At 41.7% G+C, this 24,654-nt stretch overlaps 1 protein-coding gene across 1 annotated transcript in view; it reads right to left on the reverse strand.

Annotated features, from left to right (window-relative positions):
* Positions 1-24,654, reverse strand: part of DGKQ (diacylglycerol kinase theta) — an 848,589-nt gene that overhangs the window by 85,270 nt on the left and 738,665 nt on the right. Inside the window, exon 14 of the mRNA XM_069236577.1 lies at positions 12,918-12,956. Coding sequence (XP_069092678.1) covers positions 12,918-12,956 — 39 coding nt within the window. The remainder of the gene's footprint in view (positions 1-12,917; positions 12,957-24,654) is intronic.

The following is a 24,654-nucleotide window of genomic DNA, read 5'->3' on the forward strand; positions in this document are numbered from 1 at the left end:
TATTTGGATAAATGTCACCGAAACACTATGGGCCTGATTACAACTTTGGAGGAGGTGTTAATCCGTCCCAAATGTGACGGATATACCACCAGCCGTATTACGAGTTCCATAGGATATAATGGACTCGTAATACGGCTGGTGGTATATCCGTCACATTTGGGACAGATTAACACCTTCCTCCAAAGTTGTAATCAGGCCCTATGTGCCTTACTCAGAATGACCCTGGACCTGGCTCCTTCCACATACATACTGCTTACTTAGAAGAAAACGTTGAAATGCCAGTATAATGGAAGACTAATCCTGATTGCATTTGTAGTTGTACAACATATGTCAGCTGTACCGAGGTCAGGGTACACTCACTAGCTGAAAGAATTTATGACAAAGGTGAATTTTCTGAAGCAGACTATCAAATGCCTTCATCTTTCTAAGGTTAGAGTCAGAATGAATTCAAAGGAAAAGCTTTGGTGCTACAATTGCAAAATCAAGGCAAAAAAAAATTACAAGTGACCTCTCCATGCTGGGAAACATAACCAACTGATTACTGGTGCCTCAAGGTTGCTGAACTCTAAAAACATCCTTTAGGCATAAGGCTATCAAGTGATTCTTGTTTGAGCATACTGATGAAGTGCATTGTTAATTGTATGACTGATAAATTGGCTTTGTACTGAACTTTAAGGTAATGACTAGAACTTTCACTTAGTGTTGAAGTGTATAAAAACTGAACTGAATAAAACATTTTTAAAAACTCAGGTGAAACAGAAGTTTGAGTTTGGTCATAACACTTCTTTAATACAACTAAAACTAACCAACTATAACGTACGTAGTAATAGAAGAATATATGTTGTACATTTACCATATATTAGCATATATAAATATAAAAATAAACAGAGAAAACTGGTTATTACAATCCTCCAGTTATTGACGATCAATAGATAAAGAATGAGGAAGGATGCCACAGTTACATCTGATTCCCTAGCGGTGTCGCTTTAATGACTGCACACCATAAATGCAAAGATAAACTATAATTCAGTAGAAGCTCAGCACATTGTGCATTCTTGGATCTCTTTGTTGCCGAGAAATTCAGTCATGTGTTTTTTCACATGAACTTAAAAGAACATACATCAGCAACACAAGCTTCATCCTGAAGGAGCCGTTTTCAAGGCAATCAGAAAACTTTTTGTGTTGTGCAAACCACATAGTATATGAGCATTTAGAACTGTATAGCAAGAGGACCAAGATGTGTGATTCTACAATAGTGTGTAAAATATCACTAAATAGGTAAATACTGACTCAAAGAAATACCCAGAAAATGGTTGGTGATCAAAGTGTTTCCTTGAGGTTTGAGATTTGGCATCTTATCTTTGGCAATAATTGTGGGTCAAAATCAGTAGATTAATTAAAGAAAGTACCACAGTATAGATATAACTTAGAGTTCACATTTGTAGGAAGAATTTCACCAGCACAACAAAACTATCAACCTAATTTCATTAACATTTTTAAAACTACTGCTAACATTACTTTATGAAATATATGAGGTCTAGGGAACCACTCCTTAACCTGAAACAAACTGTCAAAAAACGAAAACCTCTTTTATTTAATTAAATGCAGCAGCATGTCTTTTAAGGAAAATGGGCTACATTAAAAAAATGTTTACTTTATTGAAAATAAATCAAAGCCATGCTGACCTGCTGACCCTTGTTGGTCACCATCCCCGTGATTGTGGTCAATCAGATTGAGTTGCAATTTGCGACATACCAGTGAGTATAAGTTAGGAAGGTTGAAATGTGACTCATTCAGATTCTATTTTTCAAAAGCCAACCTAATGGTTCATAGGTCAGTTCGCCAAAAGTTTTACAGACCGCAAAAATACTGGACACAAATTGCAACCAGTATTTTGCGACCAGTAAATAGCACATCTAACCCACAATGCCTAACGAATCCAGATGCAACCACTGTACAGACAGGATACTGCATACTATTTCCACATGTAGGTTGTAATTTCCAGGAGGTAAGAAACTTGCATGATGTGACATAACTTTGGTGTGTTGAGGATTAACCTGGACCCCAAATATCACACAAGACACCAGTCACTCACTTTTTTTGCAGTATTGTGGAACTTCAGACAGCTCTGTGCTGCCAAATAATTAAAAACATTGGGCCAAGCTTTGTCCGCCTCTGTAACAAATGTCAGCCCCATTGGTGCAATATACTGACATTATTCAGCCCTTGCAGGTTTCCTACTGGTACCTGGTCAGCAGGGTCACTCCATTTTTTTTTGCCTTTTTACTGAACCCTATGCAGCGGCTACAGAACTCAGTGCATTATGCTCCTGCTAACCATTGCAGAAGTGCTTGTGCTCCTCCTTTCAACATGGTGAAACTGGCATACCCTTAATTGGCATAGTTAACTTTCCAAAGTGTACCCAGGGCAGGTTAGTTAAATGTCACCAGTGGGCTGCAGCACTCATTGTGCCACCCCCTCTCCCCCAAGAAACCTTCAATCCACTAACCAAAATTTGTTATGGATTGCTGGGATTCATAAATCTAGAACACAAGGTCGCTCTTTCACTTTCTTAGCTCCTTAGCAGTGGAATTATTTTCCTTAACATCCTCGGAGCGTATCATCAGAGGCCACCTTTAAGGCCCTCCTGAAGACACACCTCTTAAAAGGAATATGATCCGGCTTCATGTGTCTTCCATTAGCACAGTAGTCCAGGATGATGCTTAATCTCTTGCTTCTCTTACTACAACCTAGCGCGAGGACACTCTTGCTTGGAGCACCTACCACACTGTATATAACCTGTTCATTAATTCACCCACTGCAGTGACAATGCATACATGACTGCAGACTTCCCACTAGCAGCCTGGCTATGCAGTGTTTAAACTGCAAAATCGATCTGTCAAAATATCCCCTTTTGACAGGCCTAAAACTGAGCTTATATATATTTATAAGTCACCCATTAAAGCACGGTTCATAGTATTTAAACTCTGGACATGTAAAGGTCAATGTTAAACATCCTTACATTGAATACACCCTCATTTCTATTTGCACTCTAGCAGTGCTGGCTGTTTCATAGGAAAGCAATGTTAAGTATTAAGTTTAATGAATGCTATCTCGACCTAGGACACAGCTATCAACTTTTATTTTTGGACTATTTGAAATATTTATTACAAGCCCAATTAATTGGTAAAGTTGGATTGGTAATAAATATTTAAAAAGTCATCTTTGCCATGCAAGGTATCCCCCAAAGTAAATTTGCACCTTGCTTCCTCCTTTCTACCGGCCAGTACTTAGCATTTCAATGGCTGTGAATTAGTGTGAACTTGCTCCCAGGTCAGAGACAAAACACCTTCAGTGTGGGGAGGAGCGTTGTACCCTTCACATGATTCCTGTGAGCTGTGCCCAAGGACTTGATTAACTTCAAAGAGGCCTGATGTAGCCAACACACAGACCTGCACCCTTTTCTGTTCCTCCCATTAGACTGGCCTCCATTACAGTGGGCCTCTTGTTGGCATGGCAGTGTGTGATCCTGCTAAAGCGTCAAGAATTGCTTGACAGGTTTTTAATATGACACTGGGGGGACACTTCAAAAGAGGGAAACAATGCCAAACTACTTGTGTGTATCCACTGTCTGGTTCCTGAAAGCTCCACTTTGTCCTTCCAGTCTTCTGTCTGAGTCTGTTCCACGTACAATAACAAGGATTGAATATTAAGTAGTGAGTGAAAAGATTTTTAAGGAAGCACAGCAGGGGCTAATGAAGAGACCATGGTATTCAAAGCACACGAAGCAGGCACGGCTGGCACATCTGAGCGAGGAATGGAGAACGTTGTGGAGTGAGTAGCAGCATGAAAGGGATGTCAGCAATGTTGAATGGAGACACTGCACCAAGGTTAGGCTCACCCAGGGGAAACAGAGGAGGGACCGGGTGCACTTCCCCAAAACGTCAGTCATTGTGGCAGCTGGTCCATACAAAGAGAGATGCAGTGAGGTCTAGGAGGAAGGAAGCCCTAAATTGTCAAATTTGTGAAGGGCTGGGGCGCTATGGTTCCTGAGATGCCCAAGTTATTTTGTTTTGGCAGTTGGGCGACCCTACAAAGTTCTACCTCCTTGATCTGAATTTCCTGTTCTTCAGCATTGCAGTGTTCCGTGCCCTACTGCCACATAGCCTTGAAGAATGACTTGTACTGGTTCCCCCTAGCTGACTTGAGCTGGTTTTATCAGTGGTACAGTGCCTCTCCTCCACTTTTTTGGAACTATCCTATTGATAAAGCTGTGTTCCTGGCAGTGAGTTTAGGGCACTCACTTGAGGTGGTGCAACCAGTATCTTCTAGAAGGTCCTGTTTTGGCAGTATGCCAGAGCACTACATAAAAGTTCAAGATAACAAGAACATTTCCAAATATTTGTCTTTGAGATTAACCAGCTGTTGATTGACCCTAAAGTGAACTGGATAAAATTGGGGACTACTGGTTGACATGCATCACTCAGTGGCTTTAAATTGTTTCACCCAACTGAGAAGATGTGTGGTATTATTTTTAAATGCCTAAACTGATGGAGTTGAGTACTGAAGTGAGCTGTTCTAACCTTTGGGGAGGTGATTTGAGAACACAAGAGATTTGTTTCTGTACCTGAATTGGTTATTTGTCTTTTGTAATAACTTCAGCTAATAATTCAACAATGTTGTGCTTAAAGTGTGTTGTAAAATTGCATGATGGAAAACAGACTATTTGGTTGTGCCTAATTTCTCAGACCTATCTTACACTGAAAACTGCCTACAAATACCAGTTTCATTATGGAAATAAAATTCGAACACTTTAAATTGTTGGACTCTCTTAAGTCTGCATAAAATGCTGAATTGGAATCAGACAAATGTACAGCTGCAGGCTTAGTGCTAACAGTTAAGGATGTTGGCTTTGATGCATCAGATGCTATCCTATTTTTCATGATTATTTTTCAGAACTGAATTTGTAGAAAGGGCAAAAAACTGGGTGGGGATAGTCCTTCTCAGGAGTGTATTGTAATGGTCAGCAGACCATAAGTCTGCTCTCTCTCCAGCTCATCTTGCTATGCATTGTGGGATCAAGTTCAGTTTCACAAGCAGAGCAAACTGATCATTTATGTCAATATTTCAAGAATAGATTTGCAAATAGCTATCCTCTACAAGGATGTAAGAACTAGTGGCATGAACTCCGTCCTGGACTTTGATGGAAGCCAATGGAGTAAGCAAGGGATAGGTTGACAGGAATTCTTGGTTGGAATGGCTCCTCCCACTGCTTTACTTGGTACTAAAAGAGCTTTAGTTCTCAACCTCTAAACCCATGAAACAAGTACTGTTTAGTGTTGTCTTCACCTGAAGGTTTATCTTTTTTTATTACAGCCTTGCTTCAGGCTTATCCACACTCTCTAACTCAAAAGATAGATGTGATATTTCACACAATACAAGATCTTACATTGTTTGTCCTGGAGAGAAAAACAAATACCTTTTTAAGAACTATCTTTAAAAGGCAGGATGTTGGTCAATAAATTTACTTTCAATTAGGATAAGTTGAAATAGAGCACAGTGAACTAGCTAGTAGAAGATTAATCTCCTGGTTTTCCTTGATAGGGTGTTGCTAGAAACCATAGCTCCCATGTCCTTTACCATAATCTTCTGACTTAAGTCAGAAAAAAGAGTTTCATCAATATTATGAACCAGTGGAGTTTCATGGGATGGTTAATTGTAAAAACCCAATTACTTTTTTATTTAAGTCTTCAAGACACTTTCCAGAATATCCTTTAGATCTACTGCAGCAACATATTGGTTATTTTAAGAAAATCTCATCTCTTCTATATTTTGACACTGAGCATAGAATCATGTTGACGAGGGATGTAAAGGCTTTATTTTTATTGAGGGTTTGTTATCACACTATTACAGCACAAAATCTCAACAACAAAAATCAACACAGTGCACCAAGGTCCCCCCACTCACCTAATCTGAATAATCCCAGCAGTTATGCATTGTGCTGATCACAATTTCTCCTGCAGCTGACTCCCATCAGTTGCATTGCCTCCGTCAGGTATCGCTTAAAGACCTCGGGTAACAGCTCCTCCTAGAGTTCAAGCTGCTTATTACAGTATGTGAGTTCTTTCACCCATTCTGAGTGTAGGGACATAGCCCTCCCCCACTGTTGGGCAACCAGCCTCTTTGCTATCAGTAAGGCCAAGGCAGTGAATCTCCTAGCGTGATATGGTACTATTTATCATCCCAGTAGTGCAACATCTGAAAGGGGGTATCCACAATGGTTTGTAATATGTGAATTATCTGTTTCCAATATGTCTGTATGCCGGCACATTTCCATGCCAAACAGAGAAGACTCCACATCTTCCATGTTACATCGCTCATATCGGAAATTCGGTTTCATTTTTCACTTGTGTAATTTGGCCGGGTGATAATAAATTCTACCTAGTAAGACGTAATGTATAAGCCTCAGCCTACTGTTAGGCAGCAGCTCACCAATCTGGAGGCAACAGAATTCCCAGATTTAATTAGTGAATGGCACTCCAAAGTCCTTGTCCAACCAGAGTGCGCAGGAAGATTGTGCATAAGAGTGTTATTTCATGCTTTACGGTATAAGGCAGTTATAAGTGTCCTGGGCATTTTTGCCTCCAGAACCTTTACCAAAGGGCCAAAAGCCTTTGGCTCCAAAGTGAATACAGGTGACATCTTTCTGCGTACAGCTGTAAGTCTATGATGCAGAAGAATATCTAATGAGCTAACGGTCACACTAGAGTTCCGACTGTCCAGCAATATGGATTCCCCATTCTCATATAGGTCCGATTAGGTAAGCAGTTTTAGTTTTTGTAGCTCAGGGTTATAGGTGACTACAGCTGCCATGGGGAACGATGGATGTTTGTTCAGCGTAATGCCAGGGACATAGAGTATTGTGTTCCATGTTCTATCTTTTCATTTTTCCCAGGCTTTGATGGTGCAATGCACCAAGTTTATTTTATCTCTTTTTACCATCTGCCGCTTGAACCAGAGGGCAGTCTGTAATGTTATGGGGGATGCAAGAGCTCATTCTACCACAAAACGTGCTATATAATGATGAACGTTGAACCAACAGTACACAGACTGGGTTTGTACACATGTACAGCAGCGTTCTAAATCAGGAACTATGACTGCTCCCAACTTAAAGGGTAGTGTCAGTGTATCCCAGGTTATTGTGGGTCTTTTTTCAGCCCAAGCCAGCATAATCAGCAGAGACTGCAATGTGTTAAAAAAGCTAAAAAAAGGTATGTTAATAAAGAAGTACAATAATTTGGGTAACAAATCCATTTTTAGGTTGCGCCTAGACAGCACTTGCACTGTGGCTTAGCGACCTGTTGTAGATGGCTTGTGAGGTTGAGCTCCACCAAGTCATTGTGATTTTTTGTACGCCAGTGTCCTTTAAAACTCCTTGCTTGCTACTGAGTAATCTTACTCTTTTGTCCTACCTTTTTCCTTTTTTGCCTCCCCCCAGGAGATCGGTCCAACTACTATCTAAATACACTGCTCACCATTTTAAGATGTAGTCAGGGACTACTTTGAGCTTTCATCTGGAGCACTGGAGAGGAGTGCTCATCTTTCCGAGCTCTGCTGTAAACAGGGTTGTAAATCTTATCTGGTCACATTTGCTGTGCATTCCAAGACTTTCCACTTTCCACCCTCCTCTATGCTGTCTTACTTGTTTGATTACATCACAGGTTTAATCATTGTTTTACTTTGGAGGCCATGCGCCGTTTAACGGCGCACCCGCTATCATTTTCACCTTCGCAGGTTGTTTCCTGCTCATAGCAGCCTGCTCTCCCTGTGCCGTGTCTCATGTTTCTGTCGGCATTTGCATCGCAGGTTTTGACCCTTTTAACTACACACCCGCTTTCATTTTCACCATTGTGGGTTGTTTACTGCCCGTGGCAGCCTGCTCGCCCCTGTGCTCTCACTCATTTTATTGGTGTATTACATGTAATTGGCCCTTCTTTGTGTGTCTCATACACTCCCATGGCGATTTCACTAATGGTTCCTTTTGGTTGTCCCACAGGAGGAGGTACTGCCTTGCGGGTTGGGGATGTGCACATGCCAGGCTTCACACTCCGCTCTTCGGCGCTCAGTGCAATGCCCAGCAGTTTGTTTACTTTAGGAGCCATGTTTGTGTTTTGTTGGCCATCCGCTTCCTGATTACTAGTGCAGCCATTTGCCGTGCCGTCACTTAATCTCCCTATGCCACCCCCCCTGAACTCTTGACCCCCCCAACAACATTGCTTGCCCGTCCCAACTCTCCTTTTGAGGTCTCTGCTTGTGTTTTTTCTTTTAATATGAATTACTGCTTCATTTGCAGGGCTGTCACTTAATATTCCTGTGCGGTCTCCCCCCATCCACTTACCCCTCCCACAACACTGCTTGATTTATGTATGTTCCTTCCTGCGCACTCTTTTAGGTTTTCTCCTTGGCTCATGCATCAGCATGGCGCACTATTCCATGCTTAGCTGACGCCATTATTCCTCCTCACTTGCAGAAAACCATGACTTCAACAAATGGCTCTTATCCTCTCTTTTCTCTCCTTTCCTTTATTTGTTCCCCTGTGAAATGGATCCTAAAAAAAAAAGTAACACTTTGGCTCCAATTGTCTTCTTTTTCTACGTTTCTTTATTTGTTCAAATGTGAGATGGATCAAAAAAAAAAAAAAAAAAAAAACACACTTCGGCTGCAAATGTCTTTTTCTGACATCTTTCTATTACAAAGTGCAGCCCCGGGACAGAGAGAAAAAAAAAAAAAGGTTCAAAATATGAAATAAATAAATAAAGCAAGACAGAGTGGACAGAAAGAGGGCAGATTGGTTTTATTCACAACCACACATTAGCACCACTTCACAGTGTTTGCCAGGGAAGCTCTACTTTTGTGCTCACGTCTTTCTTTGAACAACATTGTTTTCCCCAGCTGGGGAAGTGCACCACTCCTAGTGGTACTGCAATACATGGTTGAGGCGTACAGTGGAAAATGTTTAACTTTGCCCCTCGTCTCATCTCTGGTCCACTCACAATAAATCTAACCGATCGCATGGATTTATCTGCCACACCACGGTGTAGGGGCCCCCTTCTGAATATGATGAACCCCACTCCATCCCCCTCACTAAACTCATCTTACATGTGACTCTGGATATTTGCTGCATCGCACACTGCTGGAAATTAGCTCTTTCTGCTGGGTCACCGCCAAACTATTATGGCTTTTTTGCTGAACCCTTTTTTTGCTGGCTATAGACCTCTGTGCATTTTACCCCACTAACCAGTGGTAAAGTACTTCTGCTCCTCCTTTGAACATAAAAATGCATAATTCTGATTGGCATATTTAACTTACCTATAAGTCCCTAGTATATGGTAACCGCGTGGTACGCAGGGCCTGTAAGTAAAATGTAATCAATGGGAAGCAGCACTCATTGTGCCACCCGGTACAGTGACAATGCAAACACGGCTGAAGGCCTGGCACTGCTAGCCTGCCTGTGGAGGTTAAAACTGAAAATCTGACCTGCGAAAATAACCCTTTTTAAACATGCATTGGTCATCCTTAAGTAAGCATTAATGCCATTAATACAGGGTCTATGACATTTAAAAATAGGACATCTAAAGGTTAATGTTAATGTCCACCTCTCTACAGTGATCACTTCTCTCTTTCGTCCTCTTATCTTTCTAACTCTGTCTCACTCCCCCTCACTTCCTGAAAAGCATAACTTCAACAAATGGCTCCTATTCTCTTTCCTCTCCTTTTCTTTATTTGTTCCCCTGTGAAATGGATCCCAAAAACAAAAGACACTTTGGCTGCAAATGTTGCCTTTTTCTGAAATTTTTCTATTCCAAAGTGCAGTCTCGGGATGGAGAGTAAAAAAGATTCAAAATACGAATTTTTTTTAAAAAAAACACTAAATAAAGTAAGAAAGAGTGGTCGCAAAGTGGCCAGACTGGTTTTATTCACAACCACACATATTAGCGTGATGTTACAGAGTTTGTCAGTGAAGCCCTACTTTTGTTTTATTGTCTTTCTTTGAACAACATTGTTTTCCTAGGGTTGGGAAGTTCACCACTCCTGGTGGTACTGCAATACCTGGTTGATGCGTACAGTGGAAAAAGTTTTAGTCGTTTAAGTTTGCTCCTCTGCTCGTCTTTGGTCCACGTACTATAAAACCAAACCGACTGCATGGATTTTTCTCCCTTACCACAGTGTAGGGGTCCCCTTCTGAATATGATGAACCCCACCTCCCTCCTCCTCACCATATTTATCTCACATGCCCACCTACCTAGTGTTCACTTCTGCTCTACCGCTGGCAGTTGCCCATCCCCTTTCTTCCTCTTATTCCCTCTCTTTCTGTCTCATTCCTCCTCACTTGCTGCAAACCATGACTTCAACAAACGTCTATTACCCTCTCTTTCCTCCATTTGTTCTCCTGTGAAATGGATCCAAAACAGAAAGAAACACTTTGGCTCCAATTGTCTTCTTGTTCTCCTTTCCTTTATTTATTCCCCTGTGAAATGGATCCAAAACAGAAAGAAACACTTTGGCAGCAAATGTCATCTTTTTCTGACATTTTTCTATTCCAAAGTGCAGCCACAGGACGGAGAGAGAAAAAGGTTCAAACTACGGAAAAAAACTAAACAAAGCAAGAAATAGTGCTCACAAAGTGGGCAGATTGGTTTTATTCACAATCACACATATTAGCACCACTTTACAGAGTTTGCCAGTAAAGCGCTACTTTTATTTCTCCTCTTTTTTTGAACAACACTGGGGCTTATTTACAAGCCCCTTGCACCGCCGGTGTGTCGCTCTTTCCCATATTAAAAGTGAACCACCCGCGGCAAGGGGCTTGTAAATAACCCCCATTGTTTTCGGCAGGTGGGGAAGTGCACCATTCCTGGAGGCACTACAATACCTAATTGATGCGTAGAGTGGAAAACAATTAACACGATCCTAATCAGCTGCTTTCCCTTATTTTAGTTTATAAAATGTGTACTGCAGCTCTGTGTTCAGGGATGTGGTCTTTTTAAACCATACTGCTTAAGTTTTGTAAGGATGTAAACAATGGACATTAAAACAGGTCTCTACCAGGCCCTATAGTCATGTCCTTAACTTTTCAGGCAAAAACACTCACTGCTTTCTGAATAATAAGTTAAGTGTAAAAGCGTTAATGTAACTATGTTGTTCCTGCTTACATTTCACATGCTTTACTTAATCCTGAATTCCCTATAAGTGTTCGAGTTTTCCAGGGCTTTGTTATTTTTTTTTTCAACTAGCATATTACTTTTGCCTCCCCTCCTCATAAGCTATTTCCAGTTTTTTGGGTCTCCAGAGCCACAAGGTCATACAAATGGCGATAGTGCTATTGAATTATCATCACTTCACACAAAAAAAAAGTTAAAAACTTTGTCATTTTCAACGCCAAGAGCTCTAACTGTCACAAATGCGAGACCGTAGCATTGCAAATGCTTGTTATAAATTCTAGTCTATCAGCCATTAAAAGTGGGAGCTTAATCCACCAGTTCACCTGCTCTTCGTGACCATTAAGCGGCTGGCCATAATTCAGTGTTATGACCACCTCCCTATTGTGGTTAATCCAAATACCCAGGTATTTAACTGGCTCAGTGCAGCACACCTGTGGAAAGTACACCTCTACTCTTCACGTAGATTCAGTCGGTGGCGAAATGGCTGAATTTCTACTGTTTATTGTGAGACCAGCCAGGTTTCAAAACCTAATAAATTTCCTTAATACTGGGCTCAAGCTATCTTGGGGATCACTAATATATAGTACCATGACGTCCACGAAATTAGAAGGGGGTCTGTCTACAAATCGCAGAGAGTACTTTGCATGATGCTGCCGTAGTTTAGCTGCTAAAGGTTCCGGAGTCAGACCAAAAAGGATAGGTGACAGGGCGCATCCTTGTCTGCAAACCCTGTGTATTGGAATCGGAAGGATATAAAGACTTAAAGCCATATGTACTAACATTTGGAATTAAAGTTTCCTAATTGCAATTCCATGCAAATCACAATTAGGAAATTGCAATTCCAAATGTAAGAAACTCCACTGAGTTTCTTTTGCGATTCCCAGTGGATCACAAATAGACCTACCTCATTAATATTAATGAGGTAGGTCCCAATTTGCGACCCACTGGGAATCACAAAATTCACAGGAAGGATGGCCTGCTGGGGTCAGCAGACCACCCTGCCTGTGATTGCTTTTAAATAAAGCATTTTTTTTATATATAGCCTGTTTTCCTTAAGGGAAAATGGGATGCGTTTAAAAAAATAATTAAACATTTCAGTTTCATTTTTTAAGAGTAGGCAGTTGCCTGTTCTTAAAAAGCGATTTTGCCCGCATTCACAAAGGGGAAGGGATGCCCTTCCCCTTTGTGAATGGGTAAGCACCAATTTGAAATTGGTGCTAACTGGGATTGTTTTGCAACCGCATTCACAATCACAAAACAACCATACATACCATTCAGATTCGGTATTAGAAAGGGATGCCCTGAACATGCCCCTTCCTAATATCGAATAGCAAAACCCAAATTGCGATTCAGTAACAAGTTAATGAATCGCAATTTGGGCTTTGTAAATCCCAAAAAGCATTTTTCTAGTCGCAAACGGTACGATTCTGCAAATCGTCCCGTTTGCGACTAAAAAAATGTTTTGTACATGTAGCCCTTACATCATTGTCCTCCCATCCACCTCCATGGATTTCTCGAGTTCCACCAAAACCTTATCACTCTTGTAGTCCAGAATATCACTTTATAAAACACAGAATAGCCTTTTACTTGATAATTAAAGTTATTGGCCTTTTCATCAGTTGGATATGCATGCTATGTTATGCTATTAAAACGCATACATCATTTGTGCTTTTATTCAATGTTAAAATATCTTACCCTGTGACGGATAAACATGAGTGATAGAAACGACCTTTTCTGCAAAAAAAAATATATATATTTGTTAACTTCTAGGAATTGCTTGAAAAACGATTATGACAAAACAACATACATTTGAATGCAATTCCAGAATAATACAAAAAATTGCAGGTTTCTGCTGGACCAGGCATCGTGCAATTAAATATCAGCTCCAGATCAACTGTATGTGGGCTTTGAGGTATTGCTTATAGTTATACAAGTGCAAAAATGTAAATTAAATCGTTATGTAACAATGCAACTTTAAAACTATATGCTCCTCATATAAAGGATGTGTGTCTGCGCCTTGCAGGATTTTTTCTGCGAATCTTTAAGCCTTAACCGTTACCTCAGATACAAATTCAGTTCCGTCAGTGTGCTCCCGCGTTTTCCACCTTGACTAAAGTTATCAAACACTGACAAGCAAGCATAAAGTAATATATGTTATATTGTGATCGTTCATTTAAATATTATTGGCGAGTTTACTGGTGGAAGTCAGCGTATACTGTGATACTCACAGAGACAACTATAGTTTAAAGAACAATGCAAAGTTCCAACCCTTAAAAGCAGCTCCTGAATGAATGAACTATGTGCAACAAATAGTTTTTTTTATGTGAAAATAGCTTTCCAAACACCCGGATCTATTTAACATCACATTCAAGTCACATTTTTAACAATTCCAATAAAACTAATAACGTTAACATTGGCCATGATCGAACAGGAATCATATCTTCCTGACTGCGCAGGATTGCAGCATCTCACCACTGTAAAAATACGCGCCACTATTGTGACTGGAGGCCAGGTCTCTCAGTGCTGCTTTCAGCCGAGCCTTTCAGGCCCCAGCACAGAGTATCTGCGATCGATTAAAGGCCAACAACGAAAAAGGATCTTCAGCTCAGCAGACAGATCCGTTCTCGGTTCTACAGACCTATGATTTTTATCTCCTCCTCCAGGAGGACCCCAGGGAGGTACTAGTCAGTAAGGTGATGCCATCTGAAGAGGGTAAAGGACAGAGGATGCACCAGATGCAGGGTAACTAGGGGAAACCAACATCTACAGCTGCATTGAGCAGAGTCAAAAATGACAACGCTCGTCAGCCCTTGCTGAATAGGAACGGGCGAAAGAAACACATCAACCAGCAGTTTCTTTCTGCGTTGATGGAAGGATTCACCTGGAGGAAGCTGTGTACTACAGTTTCTTGCTGAAGAGCCATGGCTGGGATTCCTTTAAGGTTTGAAGACTCAATCAAACTTTTAGATGCTGTTCGAAGGCCATGCTGAGTGTTCTGGTGCTACTTGAGAAAGGGGTGTGTTGAGCATAGGTCCTGCTACATACAAGACGCATGGAGGGTACTCCCAGCAGCTGTTGGCCGGGCATCAGCCTACCATGGGGCCCCACAGAACTGGGAAGCCAGTGTGTCCTAGTGGCAGAGAATGGGTGGAGTCTGGAAGCATCGTCCAGAACGTGCGTTTTTCTCCAGTGGGCTCCAGACGAAGCCTGTCCATTGAGTGGTGGTGTAAGGGATATATCTTGAGGAATGGGGCAGTAGATTAAAAAAATAAGGTGAGGGAAAAAGATGCCTAAACCCTAGAACTAACGAGTCTGCAGGGTAGGAAGGCACGGCTCAGCTATGGGTGAATTAATCAAGGAGCACACGATGATGCAAGCAGCTCTGGATGGCGTACTGAAAAATCTTTATAAAAATTTAACTAAATGGTCACAGCCGCTGAACCTGTCTTAGAAAAGATGGAAAGCAGAGTGGCTTGAGTTGAAGCCACAGTGGGTGACTTCATGAACCGAATGCAGTAGGTAGTGGTCTGCGTTACCTGTCAAAAACATAAGTTCAGAATCTGAGAGCAATCCATGGGGGCTACATTACAGCTTGAGAGCATAAGTGAGATGCTGGCCAATGCCAGGAGTGATGTGAATGTCAGGGATGTAGGATTTCCCTTATTAGCCCTGAAAAGGGTGCTATTCATGTGCTCCAATCCTTTTTTGAGGAACGTCTAGGCCCTCCGTAACACTCTGGACCTGCCTTACCGAAAACAACTTACAGACTTACTTCAAAGTCACTAAAGCCCCTGACCTATCATGAGTTTGGTACTATGTAAAAACTGAGTTAAAAGGAGAAAATCTATCTGAGAATGCCTCTTTGTGACCATCACCAAGATGGAAATCAGCCCCTTCTGAATAAGGACAGAAACATCTTCTGCTTGATTGAGGTCCCAATAGACTTTTAAGGAGATCTTTCCCTTTTAAGCAGAATCTGCAGCATATTTATGCTATAGATAAAAGCCATAGCTGACTTCCTTCTCTGAATTACCAGTAACAATCTGATCAGGCAGGATGTGACTCTGTATATACGCTGAATATATGCTGCATCATTTACTGCTAGAAATTAGCTCTTTCTGCAGGGTCACCCCAAACTCTTTTGGCCTTTTTGCTGAACCCTATTTTTGCTGGCTACAGTCCGCTGTGCACTTTACCGCATCAGCCAGTGGTAAAGTACTTTTGCTCCTCCTTTCAACATAATGAAATTGGAATAATCCTGACTGGCATATTTAACTTACCTATAAGCCCCTTGTATATGGTAGCCACAGGGTACGCAGGGCCTGTAAGTTAAATGTCACCAATGGGCTGCAGCACTCATCGAGCCACCCGGTGCAGTGACAATGTAAACATGACTGCAGGCCTGGCACCCCAATTCGACCTGAGAAAAGAACCCCTTTTGAGAGGACTAAAACCCTCCTTTTAAACATTTATTAGTCATCCTTAAGTAAGCAATACTGCCCATTAAGGCAGGGTCTCTGACATTTAAAAATAGGACATCTAAAGGTTAATGTTAAACATGCACTTAGAGGGACTAGCATCTCAAAGTTATTTTCACTGTATCAGGTTTGGCTATTGCATAGAAAAGCACTAGGATACAACGTTAACTTTAATAAATGTTATCTCCACCTAGGAAACAGCTAGAGAAATATTTCAAGGACTCATTTCAATAGGTAAATCAAATCCAATTTATTTGTAAAGTTGAATTTTGTCTATTACAAAAAAGGTCCTTCAGAAAATTACATTTAGCCTGTACAAAGCCAGCTTTCTGTAAGTATTCATCTGTGACCTAGCAGTATGATGGCCCCCCTGTGGTGAGATGTGAGCTTCTTCCAGGAGCAAACAACAGGCTGACCTGAATGGGTACAGATGCCCCATCTGAACCTGATAGAATAAGCAGGTGAGGTTAGAAGGATCCTCTTTGACATCTGTGTAGTCCTTCTTGAATGACACATCCTGCTTATCAGGCCTGCTGGGGCTTTTCATATGATACTTGGGGTGCACTTCAAGAGGCCTCCCGTCACAGACAAATGTTAGCTGACACTTGGGCAGGGCCCTTCTGTTGTCTTCCCAACAAATCAGACCCCAATCACAGTGAGCCTCTTTTGACATTACAGAGTCAGAGCCAAGTAGACAAGTCTGTTGAGCTTACATATATCATTTGGGGCATACCTCAAAGGAGAGAAACAGAATGTCAAAACACAGTGTGTGTATCCACTATCTGCTTGCTGAAAACTCAGCTTTGGTTTAACCAAGCTTTGGTCTCCGAGTTTGAGTTGTTGACTGCCCAAAACTGGAGTATAGTGTTAGCTGGGAAGGACACCAGGATTACCTTAGTACACAAATGTCCCCAGCCCTCAGAGCCCAAGTTTAATGTGGCTGAAGATTTTGGCCAACATGAAAATGCCCAACGGAGGTAGGATTGGCCCCAGGAATGTATACCCCATTGGTTAGGGCATCCCCAGGGATAATTTCCACCCACTAGTCCATGCCAGGAATAAATGTGGCACCTACAGCCACCTGCTACAGAAAAGAAATCCTGGACAGACCTGTGGAAGATCATATAAGGAGTAAAGCTGCTCTGCTATCTGAAAGATGAAAAGAGTCCAGAAGATTTGACCTGCTCTCCCTCTTATACCCAGGAAAAGGAAGTGGACTCTACAGGTCATATGACCTTCTGGTAAATCTACAGGTACACAACAAGCTACAAAAGGCCTTTTCCTGAAATTGTCCAGCTGACCATTGGCAACTGAACTGGGACTGGACTCTCCTGTTAGCCTCTGCTTGCCACCCTATGAGGACCTGGAGGGCTTTAGAAGTGTACTTTTCTGTGGTGGACTGAGACTGAAAGGATTAAAGTCAGATGGTAAAATCGCTAACCAGGATGAAACTTGTTTGCGTATCCAACCCGCACTCCAACACAGTCGGCATCAGATTGTGCCTAGATCCTGTTCTGCCAGAACCACTGACTATCACTAGCACTTTGTTCTTCTAGGGGTTAGTACTACTTAAAACCTTAATAATTAATATCTCTTGTTCCCCTTAATGGGATTTTTGCAATTGTGTTGTTATTTCCTTTATTACATTTCACTCTATTTACCTAATTGAATTTTGGGATTTTTATTGTTTTGCATTTTGACTTTATTACTGTTTTAGCACTGAGTACTTTACACACTACCTCTAAGTTAAGCCTGTCTACTCTGTGCCATAGCTACCAAGCGGTTGAACTCAGGTTAATTTAGTGACTTCAGTGACAAGGATTATGTTTATTATTTCACCCCTCTCAACTAATAACCCAAATTAATATATCTAACATTTGGAGTAAAGTTATGGCACAAATCACTAGGCCTTTTAATATCTGTCTCAAATTATATTAGAGTGTCACACAAGTTAATAAAGTGCAAATTGTATTTAAGAGATTCAAACATGAAGCTTTTATCAAGCATTGCCCAGATATGTGGCCCAGTAGATTTTGGATTTGGTTTCAAAACCATAATCAACAAAATCGTATTCTGGGGATCTAAAAAGAAGTGCCTCCATTCTTCCTCTATTTAGTGGCAAACAACTCATTAACCTAAGCACAGACTTCGACTAAGAAAGGATGTTTATTCATGTTGCTTTTCTTCCAAATGTTAGTGTTTTTGCTTTTGAACGACACATACAGCGAAATGTCCTTGGAATAAAGTGAATAAACCACACTATGCTGGGTTTTGGAGTGCAGCTGTGTTCTTTCCCATGAAATAGGCAACTGATTCCACCCATGAATTAGAGGTACCATCCTTAATTGGGAACAGGAATTGCCTTACTTGCTGCTATGGGCTGTTGCAAGTAAAGCGTGGCTATGAGGGGGGTAGAACTACATGCCCCTGTACTCCTTGATTACCAAGAGGCAGAGCCACCCTCTAGGGTGCACTTAAGGCACTGTTGTTTCCTAGTGGTCCTGAATACGCCCGGGCGAAGACCGGGCCAAGAGTGGGTCCGTCTACGTCTGAACGTGGTTGGGCTAGACCATCCCCTTTACATCAAGTTTTAACTAAAGTAAGTGTTGCTTTTTTTAAAATTGCTTCAGTGCATTATCGTATCCTTTGTGCCACCTTTTAGGGGAAGTACAAATCTCACCCCTATTACTTTCAAGATAGGCAAAAGGAAACTATCTATGGAAAATAAACTGAAGGAACCTACAACTTCTAGCACAAGCTCCATCATAAACTATGTCTCTGGGGCCATGGGCCTGATCAACGAAGAAACTGTAAGGGTGGAGGAAAGATTAGAGGTAATACAATGCACTATAACCAAGGCTTTGGCCTCTGGGAGGAGGGAAAATTTGATTTTAGGGCGCTTATCTACAGCACTCCCCGTACGCAACCTAACAGTAACCCGTATGTATCATACACACCCCTATCATCAATTACAACCTCTTCTTCTCCCACAGTGCGACCTCCGCCTGCTAAAAAGAAAAGGATACAGACAAAAGGTATTACCCAGATACACCAAAAAAATAGTGGAGTGTGAAACTCATATACCGAATATGGGCTCCCAGCTAAAAAACTTGACAAAATATGTAAGGCAAGAAAATGAGGGAGTGAACAGGAAACTGACCACGCTTGAAACAGCGATAACTTGTATGCTCGAGCTGCTAAAGAAACAAATTAACACTACAAGTATGAAAACCATACATTATAGGGGATCCTACAGAAGGGTGAAATAATGCTGAACCCAGTGCTGCCCCATCAAGGAACATACAAGAAAATTCACTATAGAACACTAATCAGTCAAACTCTTCAATTATGCAAACTTACTCACCTAACACCACCAGGGTGAAAGTATTGCAAACTCCCAGTGACCCGAGGGGAAGTGACATCAGTGCACGGCACGAGGTACCAGAGGATTCTATATATTAGTCCGAAAACATCTTGCATCTCTCACTTGAATCTACACCATATGTTCTGATATTCAAGTTAGGGAACCCCAATGAAGAGACATGATGGAAGCTAAGAAACAAATCTATTCACTGGTTATCTCAGAGAACATTTAGGCCCTCATTTCAACATTGGTGGTATTGACCGCCTACCGCCACGGCGACGGCCGCCAACATACCGCCGCCATGGCTACCAGCCGTCTACCGGTATCATGACTGCCGACGGTATTCCGCCAGAATGCTGGCGGAACACCGCTGACGAACATGGCGGCGGACGGCGGTAAGGCGGCGCTGATGACAGCAGCACCGCCACGCCACCAAAACACCGCCAATGACCAATGATACAGTCTGATGGTGTTTTGCTTGCGGACGCTGCAGCTGACAGCAGCGCCACGGACCGTCTCCAGCTGGAGGACCCCCTGCAAGCAGGTAAGTCGGGTTCTCCGACAGGAGAGGGGTGGGGGGTGTTGTATGTATGCGGGGATGTGTGTGTATGTATTGGTATGCGTGCATGCGGGTGTGAGTCGTTTCGGATGAATGCGTGAATGAGTGATTGTCAGTGTTGTGTGTTGTGAATGCATGTGTGTGACAAGCTATGTTGGTGTGTGGGTATGTAAGTGTGCATGCGTGGGTGGAGGTGGGTGTGCGTGTGTTCATGTGTGTATATGGGTGCACATGTGGGTGTGTATATGTGCGGGGGCAGGGGAGGGAGTTGGAGGGTGGGGAAGGGCTATGGGGAGGGGCAGGAGGGCGGGGGAGACCCCTATCAGTGCCAGGGAAGGAATTCCCTTGCACTGATAGTGCCTACTGCCATGGTTTTCATTTCTGTAACTTTGGCACGAAAACCATGGCGGTAGGCCGGGACGTGATCCTGAGGGTGGGATTGTGGCAGCCGCCAGAATGAAACCGAAGTCTCCAGCCCAGCAGCCATTACCACCCTGGCGGTCGGTGTGTTAAAGTGGCGGATTTGGATGGCGGTAGCCGCCATGGTCCAAATCCCAATTTTTTTACCGCCGGCCTGTTGACGGTATTACAGCCACTTTAACACCGACCACCAGGGTTGTAATGAGGGCCTTAATGTTGATCTTCTGTTCAGGGAAATTCTGATGGTGAGAAGAAGTATGTGGAGATGAAGCACCAGGAAAAACCATCAAAGGGGGTGGGGGCTATATTGTCTTAAACTTTCAAAATCCTGACATGGTTCATCATATTTTTATAACCTTGCAGGAAAAGTGCTTCCCAAGTATGCCTTGGGGAGATCAAATAGAAGCTGTAACAATTGGCTACTTCTACAAACCTGTGTGTCTTGCAGCTTTTCCTTTCCATAAAGTATTGCTGACTGACTCCCAAAATGGACATACCTTTGAACTAACAACTTGTAACAGATTTGCCCCTTTAGATTCCCTCCAGGAAACAGACTAATTCTTTCCCCTTTTCTCCTTCTAAAAAAACAACAATCACCACTCAACAAAAGGAGGATACAACTGTCAACGTGCTGCCACACAAAATTTGTTGGGAACACTTGGGGCACTCAAGGGACAATTCTTGTTGCTGGGATTCCCATGAATTAACAAGTGGGTCATGGGATATTGCTGGACTGGTCAACAAGCCAGGAACAGAGGACTGGTGTAGAAATATCAAGAGAGATCACACTCTGTGCCTCCAAAAGACATAGTTAGCAGAAATGTTTGTATTTGATGGGTTCTAGTCCTACTGTACATCACCAACCCATTCTAGTATGGGAAGGGCAAAAGTGGGTCTTGATGGTTTTAGTATTGCTTATTACAACTATGAAAGTGTGAAAAACCTTTCTTATCATTAGAATTTTATCAATTTATCTGGATATCCTCTGAGTGCAATCCTGAGGTATTAATAATTAATTATTGTAATAACATCTAATACACCTCGCAGGCACAAGTGGTAGAAGCACTTAAATGCAATTTGACTGTTTTCTACAAGGAAGAGCAGGGCATTTGTTTATAATATGGTGTGGGGACTTATGGCCTCATTATGGGGCTGGAGGTGGCAGTTGCATCGCCTCAGCTGTGGTGGTCCGACTGCCAAATTACAAATTTGGCTGGTGGACCTGCCTGAAGACCGCCGTCCCCGCCAGGATCATAGATTCCGACAGGATGACAGAAGTTGGACTTGTAACCAGCCATGGTGATGGTGACAGCAGTTGGGCTTGTAACCAGCCATGGCGGCGCTGACGGCCCACTCTGTGCTACGATATAGGACTCAGAGCCGAGTCGTATATCGTAGCACGGTTCCTGTCGGACTGATTACGGGAGTGCGTTTTACAATGTTCCCGCCGGTCATTCTAATATGCACAGTAGGGACATCACCGCCATTGTGGTGGCATCCTACCCATGAGTTTGGCGGTTCCGTGGTGGGATCGCCTAACTTGAAATGAGGCCCTTAATCACAAGATGACCCCTTCCGGCTGAACTATTTTGCAGCCTAGCTGACTTGCAAAGTGATGGGTTATGTCGTTTCAGACACTGTTCTAACAGCAACGTCCTAAATACCTTGATTCTCAATTATAACTTGTTTAAGTTGGAGATGTATTGTTATAATCGTCATTCATTGCCACCTACCTTTATTGGGAGGGGACCCAACAGCGAATTCGACCATATACTTGTTTCAAACAAGTCACTGGTGACCTATCGATATCAACATAGAGGTAAACTGTACAAGCGATCCGAATCTAATATTTCTCACAATGCAAATTAAATCAAAACTAACAAAGGAGGTCCGGAAAATTTCAAACACTGATCTAGAAGGATGTAATACCATTAGAATCAAATGGTCTAGAATGAATCCATTCAAGTTTACAAAAGCTCTCATTATAGATAATAGAGCCCACTTTTTAACTCATTTGGATGAGGACGCAGGCTAGGATCAAATCATAAGGGCCCATGAACAGATCTCCAGTTCTATAAATTAGACTCTTACTAGGAAGATTAAAGATAATGGATATAAGAGAAAGGGGTGGTTTGACCAAAAGTGCAAGAGTCCACGAGGTGATCTCATTAACTTGCTTCACTCTATCCCTGTGGACACAAATGCTATTCAGGACAGTAGGAAAAGATACTAAAAGATTGTGACAGAAAGCAAAAAAGAGCTGCAGGAGGAAGCGTGGGCAAACTTGATGCAGGCAGCAGAGACAAAAGATAAGTCCCTTTTCTAGAGAATACTTAACGCTCCCTTATTTAGGGATGATTATGCCTCAAAAATACATTCCACCATCCCAGCAGATACCTGGGAAACGTATTTCTCTTCAATATTCAGTTTACCTACTTGGTTACAGGAAAATGGCGCAGCATGTTCTCCCACTTGTTTTAAGTCTTGAGCAAGTTACAAGAGTGCTGGACAACAGCCCCAGGGGAAAGGCTCCTGGGCCGGATGGTGTCCCTTCAGACATTTATAAACATCTACCATCATTATGGGCACTCCTGCTAACGACTGTACTAAATGCTGCCGACACTGGCAGTATACCCTCCACCTGGGCAGAATCAATTATAGTACCCATATTTGTTTTTTTATAAAGGGGTGCTAAGGAACGATCCAATATCTTTGCTTGATTCATCTACCAATTTAGTAGGAGGAGTTATTTTAGAGTGGATGGAGCAAAGACATAATCTCCTTCCTAGTTGATATGTACAATAACCTGATGGCTAGAGTATGTTTTAACCCGGCAGGAGAACTAAACAATGCAATCATAACTACAAGAGGAGTCAGGCAGTGATGCATATACGCCCCCTTTCTTTTTTCTCTCTACATAAATGGGGTAGATAGAAAACTCCAATCCCTTGGGACTGACGTACCAAAGGTCGGACATTGGCCCATGCCCATAATCCTTTATGCTGATGACGCTGTCCTATTATTTCACACTCCCAAAGGGCTTCAGACTCTTATAAATGTTTTCACAAAACATGATGGAAGAGAAAGACCTGAAGATAAATTTAAAGAAAACATTTACTATGAGTTATGGTGAGAGGAGACTGAGGACAAGTCCATTCTGCACTAAAGGGAGTTGTATAACAAATACTGTGAAATTTACTATTTAGGTATATAATTTTCCTCGAATTACACTAGGTGCACACAAAAAACAGCCAGTAGTAACAGCATGGTGAGAACTATAGAGGGTATATTTAACTTTACCCATTAAAGAAATGTTGATCTTTTATAGTGCAATATCATTCTTAGCAGCACTGTATGGCACAGGTCAACTATGCATGTGGCACTTTTTTGTACATTTTATATTGCATATAGGAAGTGTTTTTTTTAAAGCTATTACTTCTGAGGGAGGGGTTGTTACGAATATCGGGGAAGCTTTTAGGTTTTTGTCTGGATTAAATGATGTGCTAGTATGTAAAACTCGTCCTACATATATTATACATGTTTTACAAGCAAAAATGCATGTCACTTGTAGACTCTTAACCGTTAACCAGTTTTTATCTTTTAAAACTTATGTGATTACAGCTGCGAAATTAATTTAACCTTTTGTAGAAAAATATTTTAACTGTTTTCTGATGTGTGCTTTTAAGGTTTAAGGGCCAGATGTAGCAGAGGTTTTTCCCCATTCTGTGTCTGTGGGAAAACCTGTTCGCACATATGGCCCTTAGTTCTTCTAAAATCGAATACAAATTTAAACTTTAAGTTGGGAGCAGAAAGGAAATAATTTAATTTTGTCACTTTGAGGCAAGGCCCATACATCAGCTTGGGCCATGCGACATGCATAAACCCAGGTCTGAGGGGAATTAGAAACTGGGATCAAATCTTCCCTTAACATTTGGTCATACAGAAACATTTGGGTTTGACCTGTGGATGTAACATGATCTTCCTCTTCATCTTCCTCTTAGTAGAAGAAAATGTTCTTTGGGATCATGTATAATATACTGAAAACATTCCTTCTGCACTCATTTTAGGTACAGAGTGCTTTTCTGAAGAGCAATGGTGGGTGGAGATGTCGAGCCCACTTTCTTCAATGTGAGCCATGCTGGACAGGGAAGTCTACAAGCAAAGGAAATTAGCAAGAGCACAAGACTATTAAGATGCAAGGGCACTTATAAACATGCTTTAAAGTTATTGTCTTGGAAGGAGCACAGAGAAATGTTAATACAAGTCATGATATCTGTTAAGTCACTGGACTACATCAAATTAGTTTCATTTAGGACATTTTTCTTTTAGGTCAATTAAGCGTCATTGTTCTGAGTCAGTAAAATTTTATAATCCTTTAAAAAAAAAATATATATATATATATCATGGCGCATACGTGGTAAATTATGTACACACTTACATAAACAGAGACACACACATTTTCCAAAAACACATTATATTACAAAGTGATGTGCAATTATGCCCGAAATACGCATTAAACATGCAAATAACCCATCTTAGCTGCTATCGCCTACGAAAAAAACAAAGTCTGGCGCTAAAGATAATGTAATCCAAATGAAAAACAAGGGTATA

The sequence above is a fragment of the Pleurodeles waltl genome, chromosome 1_2, assembly GCF_031143425.1.
Source record: "Pleurodeles waltl isolate 20211129_DDA chromosome 1_2, aPleWal1.hap1.20221129, whole genome shotgun sequence".
Classification (NCBI taxonomy): Eukaryota; Metazoa; Chordata; class Amphibia; order Caudata; family Salamandridae; genus Pleurodeles; species Pleurodeles waltl.